Source organism: Protomyctophum parallelum (genome assembly GCF_964188405.1).
Source record: "Protomyctophum parallelum genome assembly, chromosome: 13".
Lineage (NCBI taxonomy): Eukaryota > Metazoa > Chordata > Actinopteri > Myctophiformes > Myctophidae > Protomyctophum > Protomyctophum parallelum.
Genome location: NC_139708.1, coordinates 13,137,682 through 13,151,925, shown reverse-complemented (window position 1 = coordinate 13,151,925; position 14,244 = coordinate 13,137,682). Strand labels below are relative to the sequence as shown.

The following is a 14,244-nucleotide window of genomic DNA, read 5'->3' as shown; positions in this document are numbered from 1 at the left end:
TTCCAGCAACAACGTTGGGTTCAGAGGTCACAAGATGTGTCAGTAATCTGATGACATGCTGCTCATCTCACCCTGAACTCTTTGCCAAATTTCCGTAGCTCCTCCAACTGTGTCCTCTGCTGCACTGAGGGAGCTGAGAGAGAGAGAGAGAGAGAGAGAGAGAGAGAGAGAGAGAGAGAGAGAGAGAGAGAGAGAGAGAGAGAGAGAGAGAGAGAGAGAGAGAGAGAGAGAGAGAGAGAGAGAGACAGAGAGACAGAGACAGAGACAGAGACAGAGACAGAGAGACAGAGACAGAGACAGAGACAGAGATAAAGTTGCAAATTAGGGCTGCACAAGCCCATTATGACTTGAGGCTGATTCTTAAAAAAATGTTGCTATAATATCAGTGTTGCTCAAAAGTATGTATTTGGCCACCGGACCCCCATCTCAAAATATTATGTTCAAGGGACTCGCCCAGAAGCAAAGATTTGAGTTAACCCATTCTGGGCGTTTTGGGGTTCTGTACAGTATGTACAGTATTCAAAAAATATTATTGTTTTTCAGGAAACTTAGGTCAGTATTTAGAAGGCGTTTTTAGAATCGGCCTCAGTCCAAAATGGGTTAAAAATGTTCACCTTAAAATATATACATTCAAATTTTTTTTACATGTTTACGCTTTTTGAAAAATAGCAGATCTACAAGCTCATAGCTTATTGAATATTGAATATATGCTATTTTTGAATAGCCAATTCATTAAACATTAAACATTATACTGTATATAAATATAGCATTTTTCACAATCATGTACTCGCGAAACCTGACGATTCAAACATGGAATTTCTTTCCGCTGTTGCAAAGGGTCGATAGCCAGAACATCGTACAACCCATCTCCCCATCCAACATTCGGAGGTGCCGTGCAGACAGAGAAGTTTTTAGGTGAATCCACCAAAGGTTTTAAATAATCATATTGCCGTTTCGTCCACACAAAGCTGGCATGTTGGGTGACCGAATACACTCATTTTTGAAACCGGGTCCCAGAGTGAACAAATCTGAAGATGCAACCCTTGCGTCTCCATGTATACAACAAATATGCATCTTTCCTGAGGGTGCATATCTTTGGTCCGACATCCTAACAGTCCGACACGCAATGGTCCGACACCCTACCCCCAAACTCTAAGCTAACCCTAACCAGACGCGGAAGCCACAGGTGAGTCTTAACCGGACACGTACTGTATCATGTGTCTTAAGGCTCATACATAGTCTGGATTTTCGGTGGTTAGGTGACCTCCGAACTACAACATGACGCCACAAGCCGCAGTGAAGAGCAAACCACCACCACCGCACCAGCCCTTCTCTCCGTTTTTACTCACCATCGCTCAACGTTATTTCAGCTCCGGTGGTCAGCTCACCACCGGACCGGTGGTCACCTCACCACCGAAAATCCAGACTATGAATAAGCCTTTAACCGGCCACGTATGTCGGAGCCACGGGTGAGTTAGTGCTGCAAGAATTGGCCAAAAATCGAACGTCAAATGTATATGATTATAATATAACATTATTGTAGCCTAATATGCTGTCAAACTATCTCTATTTCTTTCTCTATATGCGCCGGCCACGGTTGGTGCTGAGAAATGCGCTCTCTTGGCATTTTTTTCTTCTTATTTGAACCTTAATTTGTTATAGTCAATTTAAAAAAAATATTTGATTATTCCTTAGAATATTCATTAGCAGCCCTAGGGTGAGTCTTAACCGGCCACGCATGTCGAACTATTGGTATACGTCGGACTAACGTATGACCCCCCCTTTCCTGAACCGATGACACCACAGCTCCCCCATCAGCGGTGTGTTCGTGCTGTAGAAGCTACCGATTGCGAGATGGCTTTTACAGTACTGCTCTTATACGACCACTGTCAGCAACAAGTGGACATGGAGAACAGCATTCTCCGTCTGTTAATGTTTACGTCGCAGCATGAGTTGTATGTGCATGGTCCATGTCTTCTTCTCTCTTGTTGGTGCTTTGTGGCAGCTACATGCCGGGCATATAGTGTATAGTACAGGCGTATTCAGAGTGGGGTGTGTGGAGTTGTCGTGGTTTCTAATAGACACACACATTTCTTGAGACAATTCTGTGTGGACGGTAAACCTTTTGACAACGACTCGTGACATTATTTTAAATGTCTCTGTCTGGATGTGGCCTCAGAGCACTGCGACCTGCTATGAGATGGAAGATCGTCTATCTTTTCTGTATAATCCAGGCTTACTTTTGCTGTTCTTTCCTTCCTGCGGGGCGGCCAGACCCTCCATTCGCTCCTTAGCGGCTGAGATCAGGATCTCATTCACTGTTGGGAGGCAGATAGAGACACACACATCACTGAAACCCACAGTGCATCACTGAAGCTACAGAAGACTTAAACCCACAGTGCATCGCTGAAGCTACAGAACCCTGGAACCAGTGTGGATCTTGACAGCAGATTTTGGTTTAGTTTTAGTCATAGTCTTTTGAATAAATCCATTTAGTTTTAGTCATCTTAAATGTTTTACAATTTAGGCATTTAGTAGACGCTCTTAATACAGAGTGATTTACAGTAAGCAAGGACAACACAAGATAATACATCAAATGCATAGACATTGTCATCTAAGTAAAGAACCTATCATAAGTCTAACAGTAGAATATCCAAAGAAAATAAATAATATGTACATTGAAACTATACACACTATAGGATGCTACTGTAGGTCAATAATTACCTATCAAATTTAGAATTATTTTCACCTGGAGTGCAAAATAGTGGGGAATCTAAAGGTCAGAGGTCAAAAGACAACATGAAAGTTGTTCGGCATGAGGAGACGCATATGTGTATCGAAGTTGTATTGCTGACGGTCAAACGGTCCATGAGCTATGCCTGTTTGAGTCCTACCACCCTTTGGCCAATCAGGGCTCGAAATTAACTTTTTTACTTGGTAGCGCTTGTGCTACTAATTTCAAAATGAAGGAGCACCAGAAGAAAATTAGGAGCACCCACCAAAATCTAAGGAGCACCATATGTAATCGATTTTTTACATTCATAAAAACAATATAATAACGTGTGGTTTACAAATAACATAAAATGACTAAAGTATAAAAATGAATGCCATAATTTAAAATGTAGTGTCCAGACTTTCTGTCCCTCATCCATCCTTCAAAGAGACTGAGGCATCAAACATCTCCAGATGAGAACCCTCTAGTCTACACTGATTCCGGCCAGTCACATCACCTGTTTTCTTTTTCTTTGTTTTGTGTTTTTCACCTTCATAGCCCATTTAGATCATATAATTAGAATTTATAATATAAAATAATTTCGATGTAAAACATGGTATTTATAGCTATATGCCTATACTTCTAATCAGTGGTGGAAAAATTACTCTAATGTTTTACTTATTAAGTAAAAGTATCAATACTGCTGCTATGCTATGTAGAAACACTTACAAGTCTGCTATTCTCTCTCCCTCCCTCTCTCTCTCATTCCCTCTCTCTCTTGCATGCACGCACACACACACACACACACACACACACACACACACACACACACACACACACACACACACACACACACGCACACACACCGCCGGTCCGCCTCCTTCTCTTTTACATTCGCTCCGGTCTTTTCTGAATCTGAACGCTTGACACATGGTGAAGTTGCGAGCCGAGGCGCTCTGGAATGTGAGCGATGCAGTGCTCAACGTTGTCCCGTACCGTTGTGTCAAAGAGTAGAACACTACACACTTCACACGTTGGTTTGTTAGCATGAAGTGCTAGTGCAGCTAGCAGACAGGAGCACTGGCAGTACAGTGGAGTTGGATGTCAGAGAGCGGCTCAGAGCGCCCGTTTTTCTACAATCGATCGTTGTAGCCATGCGCACCACAGTAATTATTTGTAGTGGCACTGGTGCTCCCAAATATATTTTTAGGTCGCAATGATTAAAATTCAGGCGCATTTGCGACCAAAATGGTCGCTATTTCGAGCCCTGCCAATGGTTGTGAGCTTTGTGTCTTCACCGTTTGGCATAGACCTCTACCATATTGCAAAGTTTTGTGAAAACTGACAGCAGGGTTAAGACAGAAATGCAATATTTGGAGGTAGAAGAAGAATAAGAATAAGAATAAGAAGAAGAAGAAGAATAAGAATAAGAAGAAGAAGAAGAAGAAGAAGAAGAAGAACAAGAAGAAAACATACAAATACAATAAGGGACCATAGGCCCTCCGGGCTTTGCCCCTTAAAAAACCTTTGAGAACCACTGGTTTAGACAATCGTATCGTCTCTCACCGTCGACAGGGAACAACGGGGTGGGGCCGCAGGGTTTGGAGGTCGCCGTGGTATCTGAGGAGGGGGAGGAGTCTAGGTAGGCGGGGCCGGCCAACGGAAGGTCCTGTGCTGGAGCATTTTCGGGTTTGGGTGAGCGAGAGACTAATGGGAGAGAGAGAGAGAGAGAGAGATGGACATTTTAAATCAAATTCATTGAATATTGATTGAATACTGTATTAACATGATTATTAACGGTACAGATACAGTAGGTAATGCTAAAATAAAATAAAAAAATAATTCCAATTGAAATATACAAAAATAGCCGATCTACAAGCTCAAAACAAGTCTTAAAACACTGTGACACGTTTTCAGCTTGTAGATCGGCTATTTTTGCTTCTTTTTTGTGACATAGACTGAGAAAGTAGGGCATTAATTTATGGAGATAGGAGGTTTCTGCCTGACATAAATGTGGCCCTCTGGAGTGAGTGTGGAAATATAGTGGTCCTCTCCATCATCTAAGTTGCCCTGCATTAGGGCATGCTGAGAGGACAGAGTGGGAGGATAGTTCAGTGTGTGTGTGTGTGTGTGTGTGTGTGTGTGTGTGTGTGTGTGTGTGTGTGTGTGTGTGTGTGTGTGTGTGTGTACCAGCGGGTGATGACTGGGAGTTGGGGGTGCGCAGTGTTCTGTTGCTCTGCGGCCGCTGGGATTTAGGGGAGGTTCTTGACACAACTATATAGAGGAGAAAGACAAGCTGCTTAACACACACACACACACCAATGGCGAGCAAAAAAACACGATACGAAGCAGATTTGCAGAGCTTCGACAAAGACGTTTTCTTTATGATTTCGATTAGTTTTAGTAAGTTTCGGAAAACAACACATTGCGGTTTAAGTTCACTGGACATTTTCATGAAAAGGCTAGTTTTTATTTCTGATTTCAGTCCGTTTGACTTTTGTCCGTCGACTACCTTTTTTCACTGACGGAAACTAAATAAAAACTAAGCTATGATGACTAAAACTATGCCTACATATACTGACGATTACGTCAACAAATGTAAACTAGACTAAAATGGGACTAGTGGAGAAGAGAGCCAGTAGAACTAAAACAAGACATCATGGGAGCGTGTGGGTGTCATGGACCGAAAATAGCTGATCTACAAGCTCACAACGTGTTGCAACACGACAAGTCGTGAGCTTGTAGATCAGCTATTTTTGGCATGCATGCGCAGCTAAGTGAAAATCAGCCATTTCAATGTCATCACGGCCAAGCAAAAATACATTTTAGTCGACTGTAGTCTCACCATATTTAATAAACTAAAACTAGAACAAGTAGAACATTTCAGGTGACTAAAATATGACTGAAGCCCCAAAAACACCAATGGGTCGCCATGCAACTACTTGCAACCAAACGGTTGCGCGTAGACCCATGTACAGACGCATGCAGATGCATGTAGTTGCAAGCAACCATTGAATGGAACTAATTGAATCAGTTGGGTCAACTTGTGTCTACATGGGTCTACATGGTTCTACATGGGTCTACATGGGTCTACTCGCAACAGGACATATCACAGCGCTGGGACGAACACTTAGACCGTCCCATTACCACTTGACTCTGCAGTCTTATTCAAAAGACGACGACTAAAACAAAAATCTGCTGTCAACATCAACCCTGCCGTCCCGGCGTACCTCCGTTGACGGCCGAGCGTGCGGCGGCAGCGTCGCTCAGCGCCTGCGGATGCGACAGGGAGTGAGGGAGGTGGGAGGAGGAGGAGCTGGGGGTGGGGCTGCCGCCGGCCGCGGGGCTGCCCTGCTGGTGGGGGGAGTAGGCCGTCCTGACGGACAGCGGGCTGCTCCTATCCGAGGAGGAGGAGGGGGAGGGGGAGGAGCCAGGAGGAGGGGCATATCTGGACGATGAGGAGGAGGGGGAGGAGCCAGGAGGAGGGGCGTATCTGGACGAGGAGGCGGGTCCTCCACCTAAGCGACCGGATCCTCCCAACGTGCCCCGCCCACCTCCTCCGGCGCTGGACGCGCCCATCTCCCTGGACGCGCCCATCTCCCTGGACGCGCCCATCTCCCTGGACGCGCCCATCTCCCTGGACGCGCCCATCTCCCGGGCCCTCTGAGGCAGAGGGATGTACTTCCCTTCCCTGGGGGGTCGGGGGGAGAAAAAGGACATTGGATTATACATGGATTAAAGGAATAAATAACATTACTTGTTTTCTACCACTTACACACCAATGATGAAGCCTTGAATTCATGGAGATTTTGTGGAGTCAATAATTTGATGAGCGGGTCATAATCGGGCAATAGGAGACTTCAAAGAGCCCAAGCTCTAGTGATGCGCGGGCCGGCCCGTTGCCCGTAGGTCCCGCGGGGCGGGCGGACGGGACAAGGTTTCAGCGCAATTATTGACTATTTTCTGTTTCATATTTAGTGTATGAAATAATGCACTGAATTATGCCCAAAAAGTCCTTAAAGGCGCAGTGAAACGGAAATGGTGAACAACATGAAAATGGTGTTTCCACATGAAACACCGGTCTGAAGTTTCTGAACCAATCAGAGCGTCGCATCCCTTCAGGCGATGGGACGGTAGCTAGGGACGGTAGCTATGCTAAGCGCAACAGCGTGGTGTTGTTTGTTTATAAATCATAATGGTCGGCCAGCACAACCAGTTTACTGTTATGTGGCTTATTTCTACCCTATAATGTTTTCAGATACATATTCTAGCGTGATGATTAAGTTGAAACCGAGTAATACACTGCCTGGATCATGTTATCTGGAATGGAAATAAAAACGGAGTATTATGTAATCAATATCAGCTGTGATGGATGGATGCGCAAATATGGGAAATTAAACTGGTGAGCTTCATTGATATTGGCTTTTATCGATGTGTATCTCTACACGTCATCACGCAGCACGTTTTCGTTTTAATAAATAAATAATGCAATCGTTTTTATGGACCTTTGATATAAAAACACACAGAAATGAGAATTTTCACATTATTTTGGCATCCATTGTTAGGTATGCCCATATAATGACCACGGATATGGTCTAAAAGTGTGAAAAACGTCTTTTTCATTTCACTGCACCTTTAAAGGGGTGTCACGGATGATGATAAGATTTTGAAGTTTGTAGGCTACATAACGCTGACCTTATAGAAGTTATAGTGCAGTGACACGGATGCATTACTATTGCAGTAGCGATACTTTTACTTAAGTAAAACATGTGAATACCTTTTTCCCACCACTGTGGCCCCTTTTCCACCGGGGTTGAAACGGTTCAGTTATTTTTCCCTGCCTAATATTGAACCAGTTCAGAGTGTTTCCACTGAAAGTGAATTGGTTCAGAACCCTAAACGTTGGTTCGGAACTGGAACCAAAACAATGTCCAGTGGTTCTGTGAAAGCACCAAGGTTCCAATAATCTAGAACGGAACTAGCCTGGATCCAGCCGCCCCCCCCTGAGTGGACTGCAAGAAAGCTACAGTCTGATAATCAGGCTAGAACGGAACCAGTTCTAGAACCAAAGTTATTTTGATGGGAATGGGGCCTGACCGTCTGTCCCCTACCTGCCACTGGAGCTGAACCCTGGGCTGCCCCCCACTCTGGTCCTCCCTGTCACCTACCTGCCACTGGAGCTGAACCCTGGGCTGCCCCCCTCTGGTCCTCCCTGTCATCTACCTGCCACTGGAGCTGAACCCTGGGCTGCCCCCCCCTCTGGTCCTCCCTGTCACCTACCTGCCACTGGAGCTGAACCCTGGGCTGCCCCCCTCTGGTCCTCCCTGTCATCTACCTGCCACTGGAGCTGAACCCTGGGCTGCCCCCCCCTCTGGTCCTCCCTGTCACCTACCTGCCACTGGAGCTGAACCCTGGGCTGCCCCCCTCTGGTCCTCCCTGTCATCTACCTGCCACTGGAGCTGAACCCTGGGCTGCCCCCCCCTCTGGTCCTCCCTGTCACCTACCTGCCACTGGAGCTGAACCCGGGGCTGGCCCCCCTCTGGTCCTCCCTGTCGCCTCGAAGCACGGCGCTGAACTTCTCCTCTTCGGTTTTGCCGTCGGTGTTCTCCAGGGAGACGCGGCGGCGGTACTGTGGGCTGCTCTCGATCTCTGTGGCGAGCCGGGCGGCCCGCGCCTCCCGCTGGCGGAACATGTCGCTGGTCCCACGCTCCAGCGGAACGCTACAGCAAAGAGGGAGGCGTTGGGAGACATGATACAATAAATCAGGGGTAGGCGACCTTAGGTACGGGTGCCAACAACCGGGAGGGTGATCACTGTTGTGTCATGGTTATTCTGTATCCTGCCCGAGTTCTCTATCCTGATTGGATAACATTGGTATCCCAACCTGAAAATGCTTTTTCTGTTTAATAAAGAGCTGGAGAGACACCTGTTACTGATCAAACACTATAGCAATGAGTACTATCAGAACATAGAGCTATTTAACTTAGATCTATATATTTTTTTAAACATTTGTTTTGGGATTTTTGCCTTTAGTGATAGTTACATGTACAAGTGAAGATAGACAGGAAAGAGGGAGAGACACGCAGCAAATGTTGTCGCGAACGGAACTCGAACACGCGACACGCTGGCAGGCCAGAGCCCACATGTAGCATGCGGCTGGACCACCAGGCGAGCAGGTGCCCCAAGATCTACAGTACTTATTTAACCAAAGAAAATCACTTACTCTGATGATACTTTGATGTACACATGGAAGTGAATGTCACCATGAGAGGATGTGAGGGTGAGAACTCACGTGTACATGGACAGGCTGGAGTCATAGGTGGACTTGACGCCGTACGTCTCCTCGTGGGACTTGAACATCTCGTTGGCATCCCAGCCGTTCGCCTGCAGGGGGCGGGGTGCAATAGAGCAGGTCAAAATAAAACCATATAATAGATAGATACTTTGATTATCCCCCGGGGGGAATTCAGTCGCCTAGAGGCAGGACAGCAGTTAACTAACAATGCCACATGACGCCCTTGGACGCCTTTCCCGTCACATTATATTTTTACTTCATCTAGATTTTGAAAATTCCTCTAATCTGGTGTTCAGGTGATGATATGCACATTACATGCACAATAGAATTACAATTTCTTTCTTTTATTTATAATGGGCTTCGGTGGCAACGAGAGCCAAAACTGGTATCCACCTGTGGCTTAAGGATACAGAGGTAAAGAGTAAGGAAAAATAAATGGTAGTGTTGTGCACAGCAATACAGGGCAAAAAGAATAGAAAATAAGAAGCATCAACAATACAATACAGAGCAACGGTATACGGAAGTAAAAACGAATTGTCTATTACAGTCTTGTAACTACTTTGCGAGTGCCTCATCGTATCGCGTCAAAAATCTAATAAAGTGTCCATTCAGTCAGTGCAAAAGCGTAAGAATTGAAAGTGTGCACTGTGCACAGCAGAAAACAGCACAAAAGGTGCTGTTAGGTTGAATAAGGCTTAGGTTAACGTTTCAGTAAAAAGGGATTTAGGAAGAGGAGGAGGGGCCTTTTATTAATTTAGTTTAGCTTTTTACCAATTTTTTCCCCCCAGTGTAGTCGTTGTCACTGCTGCCCCCACCGGGAAGACGTTAGAGCCTTCATCCTACTCCTCCCACTCAACACTCCCTGCTGATAGGCTCCGCCCCCAGCCCGTAGGATTACACGCAGTGACAAATATCGGCCTCCCCGCCCGGCTTCCATCCCCCGGACACGGGCCAATTGTGTTCGCATAGATAGACGCTCGACAAAGGGTTTAGGGTTAGAATCAGGCATTTATTAATGAGTATATATGTTAATTTAGGGGTTGGGGGGTTTAGAATTTCCCGGATTTTATACTTGTTGTGCAGTGATGCCACACACCAAACAATACGTTCAACAACACATTCAACAACACGTGCGTATGTGTGTGTGTGTGTGTGTGTGTGTGTGTGTGTGTGTGTGTGTGTACTCACTGCGTCAGACTCCAGGTCGTAGCTCTCTCCGTTGCTGTCTCCAGCGTCCCAGCGCTGTAGAACCTTCTCTCTGTGCTCGCCGTTGACGCGCGACGAGCTGATGGCCGTGTCTGTGAACGTGTCTGCACACGAACCCACGCACACGCACACACACATAACAGGGGTGTAAACGATACAGTAACTCAACTGTATCAAATCGATGCATTTATTTTTTGTGATTTATGTGATTTCATCCAAAGACATCCAAACCCACGGCCCCCTCACGCAATATCAGTCACCAGAACCAAGGACGGGTGTTTTCAATTAATCTACCACAGTTAAAATGGAGTTTGATGGTACAATGGGTTTGTACAGGAAGGGGAGCTAAAAAGCAATATAAAAGGACAGCTAAAAGCAATAGGCCTATCAAATATCTAAATACCAAACCAAGAAACATAAAAACTGTGTGGGTGTTCACAAAAGCCTGAGTAGACGATACAATTACCACATTTATTGAAACATTAATTTAAGGTAAGAAAACGGTTAATTCTGAATTTTCCTAACCCGGAAAGCATGCGTGTAATTCTAGATTTGAGCTATGTAGCACATTAATTCTCAGAATACACTTTAACAATTATTTTATACAAAACATCTTCAGATGGGGTGTGCGCGGCACGAAAAGGTTTGAGAACTAACTAATTCAGAAGGCATGTGTAGAATCAGCCTCAGGTCTATTTATTTTTCTAAATTTGATTTTGATCCCAAGATTTTGGAAGCCATTTTTTCACCCGGTGCCAATTGCCTAAGCTGTAATCCTGGTCGCTACTCTCCCTCTATAGTAATTATTATTAATTATTATTATTGCTATATACACGTGGTACCTTTTTACCCGTAATGTGATGCCTGGAATCAGCTGCGCTATCATGTGACAAAAGCCTTGAGCCTTACCGACAGAACTCGGGGAGAAAAAGAATACCTCAGGACGTTTGTTATGGTGCTGGTGTTGTGTTGCTACTTTAGTTTGCAAACTCTGTCTTTGTCTTAAGAATTGCACTAAACTTACAATCTGAATCAATATTTGAGCTTCTGACAACAATGTCATGGTTTGATAACACTTTGTCATTCTTTTTATCATTCATTCATTTTTTTAAGAGCCTGCCCAGGGACTACAGATGGAATTTAGCTTCGGCTAACTCTGGCCCATTTACATTGATGTGAAAACTGACATGTTGATTAATGAGCTTTGTCCCTGTCAAATAAATAAATAAAAATAACTGAGCCAATTATATAAAGACGGATTTAACCGCGACGACGACGCGCGCTTATTCTTCATCATCATCATCGTCACAGCAGCATTTTTTTCAATGGCAATAATAAAGTTACAAATATTTAATCACACGCTAAACAGCACGTGTGTGCAGTTAATATATAACAGAAGAATGGATTACAAGACCAATCTCATCAACAACAATGTCAGAACGCAGCTTTAGATGATAGGCTCCACCACACAACTGAACTGCGCATGCAGTGACTTGACTGATCCGTGCGACGACGGGTAAACTTTATACTTTTAATACTGTTAAGTCTGTAAGTGATTCCATTCTCTTGCATATTGCACCTTTTTTCTATAAACTTTTTGCAGTCTGTACATACTGGAGGTTGGATTCGCTCACTGCACTGTCTGTGCAGGACGGACTGTAGTAAACATTAAACACGTGTCCCCCTCCTGTATCGGAGCATGTATCGGTGGCGTCAAATCCGATCTCCGATTAATTAAGCTGGATCGGAGGCCGATCCCGATATAATATCGGATCGGTTGCATCTCTATTTCAAACAGTTATTTTCCCCTCCATCAGGCGGCCCAGCTGACCAGGGGGAGGCAGTATAGAGACCAGGTCTTTTTAACGGGTTCAATTAAAAAAAAGGATTGAGAGTGACTGGACCAATTAAGTGTGGCGCAGGTGGCAGCCTGCCATACCTCTGATGGCGAAGTTGAGGTCCACATCGCGGCAGGTCATGGTGACCAGGTCGGCGGGGCTGAACACCATGGTGTCCGTGATCTCCTCGATCTTGGGCGACGGCGGCTCCTCGGGGGGGACGCCCCCTCCCCCGCCCCCTCCCCCTTCCTCTCCTCCTCCCCCCCCTCCTTCTCCCTCGCCGGCCGTGACGCCATCGCTGCACTTGTGGACGGCGTCCACGGCCAGGTCACACTGCAAAAAATATAGAAAGAAATAAGAAGAATAACAAACAAAAAACACAACACAAGATGTTCATAACTGTGTTCATTAGGGGCATTCATCTCTAGGTACCTGAAGATTTGATCCGGGAAACTAGACTAAAAACGATGCGACAATGACTAAAAGCTATAACTAAATATATTGACTATTCCGTCAACAGATACAAAACTAGACTGGAATGTTAGGAAGGGACTAAACAAAACATAAACTGTTTTGCATCTTCACCCTTGCTATGCATGCTGATCAAGCCCCCAGTAAGGCTATCCAACGTTGAAGATGCCACTACCTACTGGCGAAATGTGGAATTGCAGCACTTTAATGGAGGTCGTTCATGACGTCACGTGCGTAAGCCCGAAAATTGAGGTCCGGGGCTAGGCTAGGCTAAACTTCCGCTCGCTTGAGCAATTGAGTTTTAATTATACTTCCGGCAGTCTTCTGGGTGCTTCACTGAGCAACTTCCACTGAAATGAATAGCTTGGGGGCGGGGCTAGCGCTCCGGTTCGGTCTCTATCCTTTATAGATCTATGCATGCTGATGCCGTGTATATAATGCATTAACTTATATATGGCATTGTAATCCGCTCATAACACTGTATAGTTAGAAAACTCAAAAATACTCATAATGCTTTATATAATAGTCATGACCCCCTAGTTACTATTTTGGGTGCACGACATAATTCCATTGAAGACTTCTGTGGAATCCAAATGACTGAACTCAGTCGTGGTGACTGAGAACTTTAAGTCATGAGTTTACCTGCGAGCTTAGTGTCTTGAAGATCCCCTCGTACACCGCACCGTTCTTCACCTGCACGTCGCAGGTGGACCCCTGCAAACAACAACGATGGCACGCGCTTCATGGAATGAATGCATTGCTTTTTTACTTGAATCGGCTTTTCATGTTAGGTAAAGCAGGTATTTGTGACAGAGCGGCTCGGTTACTGACAGACAGCCGAACACACGTGCACACGCACGCTGATTGTGCTGTGGCCGTGGTTTTCTGGTACCACTGAAAGATCTGCCATTCATTTTTCCCATAGTCGATTTACAAAAATATTTATATCAATCATTTTAAGCCTAGAATCAAGCCATCCATGACCATAAATAAAACCTTTGATATTGTGAAAAGATTATAAAAAATCACACCTGTGTGAACTGAGCAGTGCAACTATACATTTATCGTATTGTTATAGTTACTGTTCTGTACTGTACTGTGCTCTGTATATTGTAGTATACTGTGCTCTGTACTGTACTTTGATCTCAAATCATACGCCGGACGAGACACTCTGAACTGGTGAAGGGGTCTCTCACCAAACCGGGCGGGAGGCTGGGAGGTAACAGGCCTCTGACCTTTTGGCAGAGACTGGCCATTGCAGTTCCTCTCCTGTCTTGCACCCCTCCCCCTTCCCCCTAAATTCCTACAGGCGCACAAAACTTCACTTGGCCCTGAGGTCACTATGTTTACAGGATGTGCATGTCTTTGCTCTTTTTTCTTAGATTTTTCAGTGGTACCAGAAAACCACGCCCACTGCTATACAGTATATGCTCTATATGCACACTGCATGATGTGAGTGTATGTGTGACAGGACTCACCACAACCGCAGTGAGAAAATGAAGCATGCGGGCATTGCTGTAGACACCCTCGAACACCTGCAGGCAATGACAACACGACGAGGACAAGGTCAGGCTCTCAAATGGCACAATAGCTTTGAACTTTGACCTTTGTTTTTTAACAAAAACATATGACGTCCATTGGTTGCTGTTTTCACAACCCTGACAACAATGCACTCCAATGGCGTCTTTTTGCACAATTTCAAAATGTATGATTGACTTGAG

General features: G+C 45.1%; 1 protein-coding gene across 3 annotated transcripts in view; it reads right to left on the bottom strand.

The window, feature by feature from the left end:
• atxn2l (ataxin 2-like) overlaps positions 1 to 14,244 on the bottom strand; it is a 35,506-nt gene that overhangs the window by 19,490 nt on the left and 1,772 nt on the right. For 2 of the 3 annotated variants that reach the window (XM_083779314.1, XM_083779316.1), the window contains exons 3-13: positions 14,002 to 14,058; positions 13,166 to 13,237; positions 12,155 to 12,385; positions 10,197 to 10,331; positions 9,006 to 9,097; positions 8,218 to 8,433; positions 5,944 to 6,404; positions 4,904 to 4,987; positions 4,280 to 4,420; positions 2,241 to 2,318; positions 72 to 133 (exon numbers count right to left, since the gene is read on the bottom strand). In XM_083779314.1, the coding sequence (XP_083635440.1) occupies positions 72 to 133; positions 2,241 to 2,318; positions 4,280 to 4,420; positions 4,904 to 4,987; positions 5,944 to 6,404; positions 8,218 to 8,433; positions 9,006 to 9,097; positions 10,197 to 10,331; positions 12,155 to 12,385; positions 13,166 to 13,237; positions 14,002 to 14,058 (1,629 nt within the window). Of the gene's footprint in view, positions 1 to 71; positions 134 to 2,240; positions 2,319 to 4,279; positions 4,421 to 4,903; positions 4,988 to 5,943; positions 6,405 to 8,217; positions 8,434 to 9,005; positions 9,098 to 10,196; positions 10,332 to 12,153; positions 12,386 to 13,165; positions 13,238 to 14,001; positions 14,059 to 14,244 lie in introns of all 3 variants that reach the window. The other variant, XM_083779315.1, reaches the window with a different exon arrangement.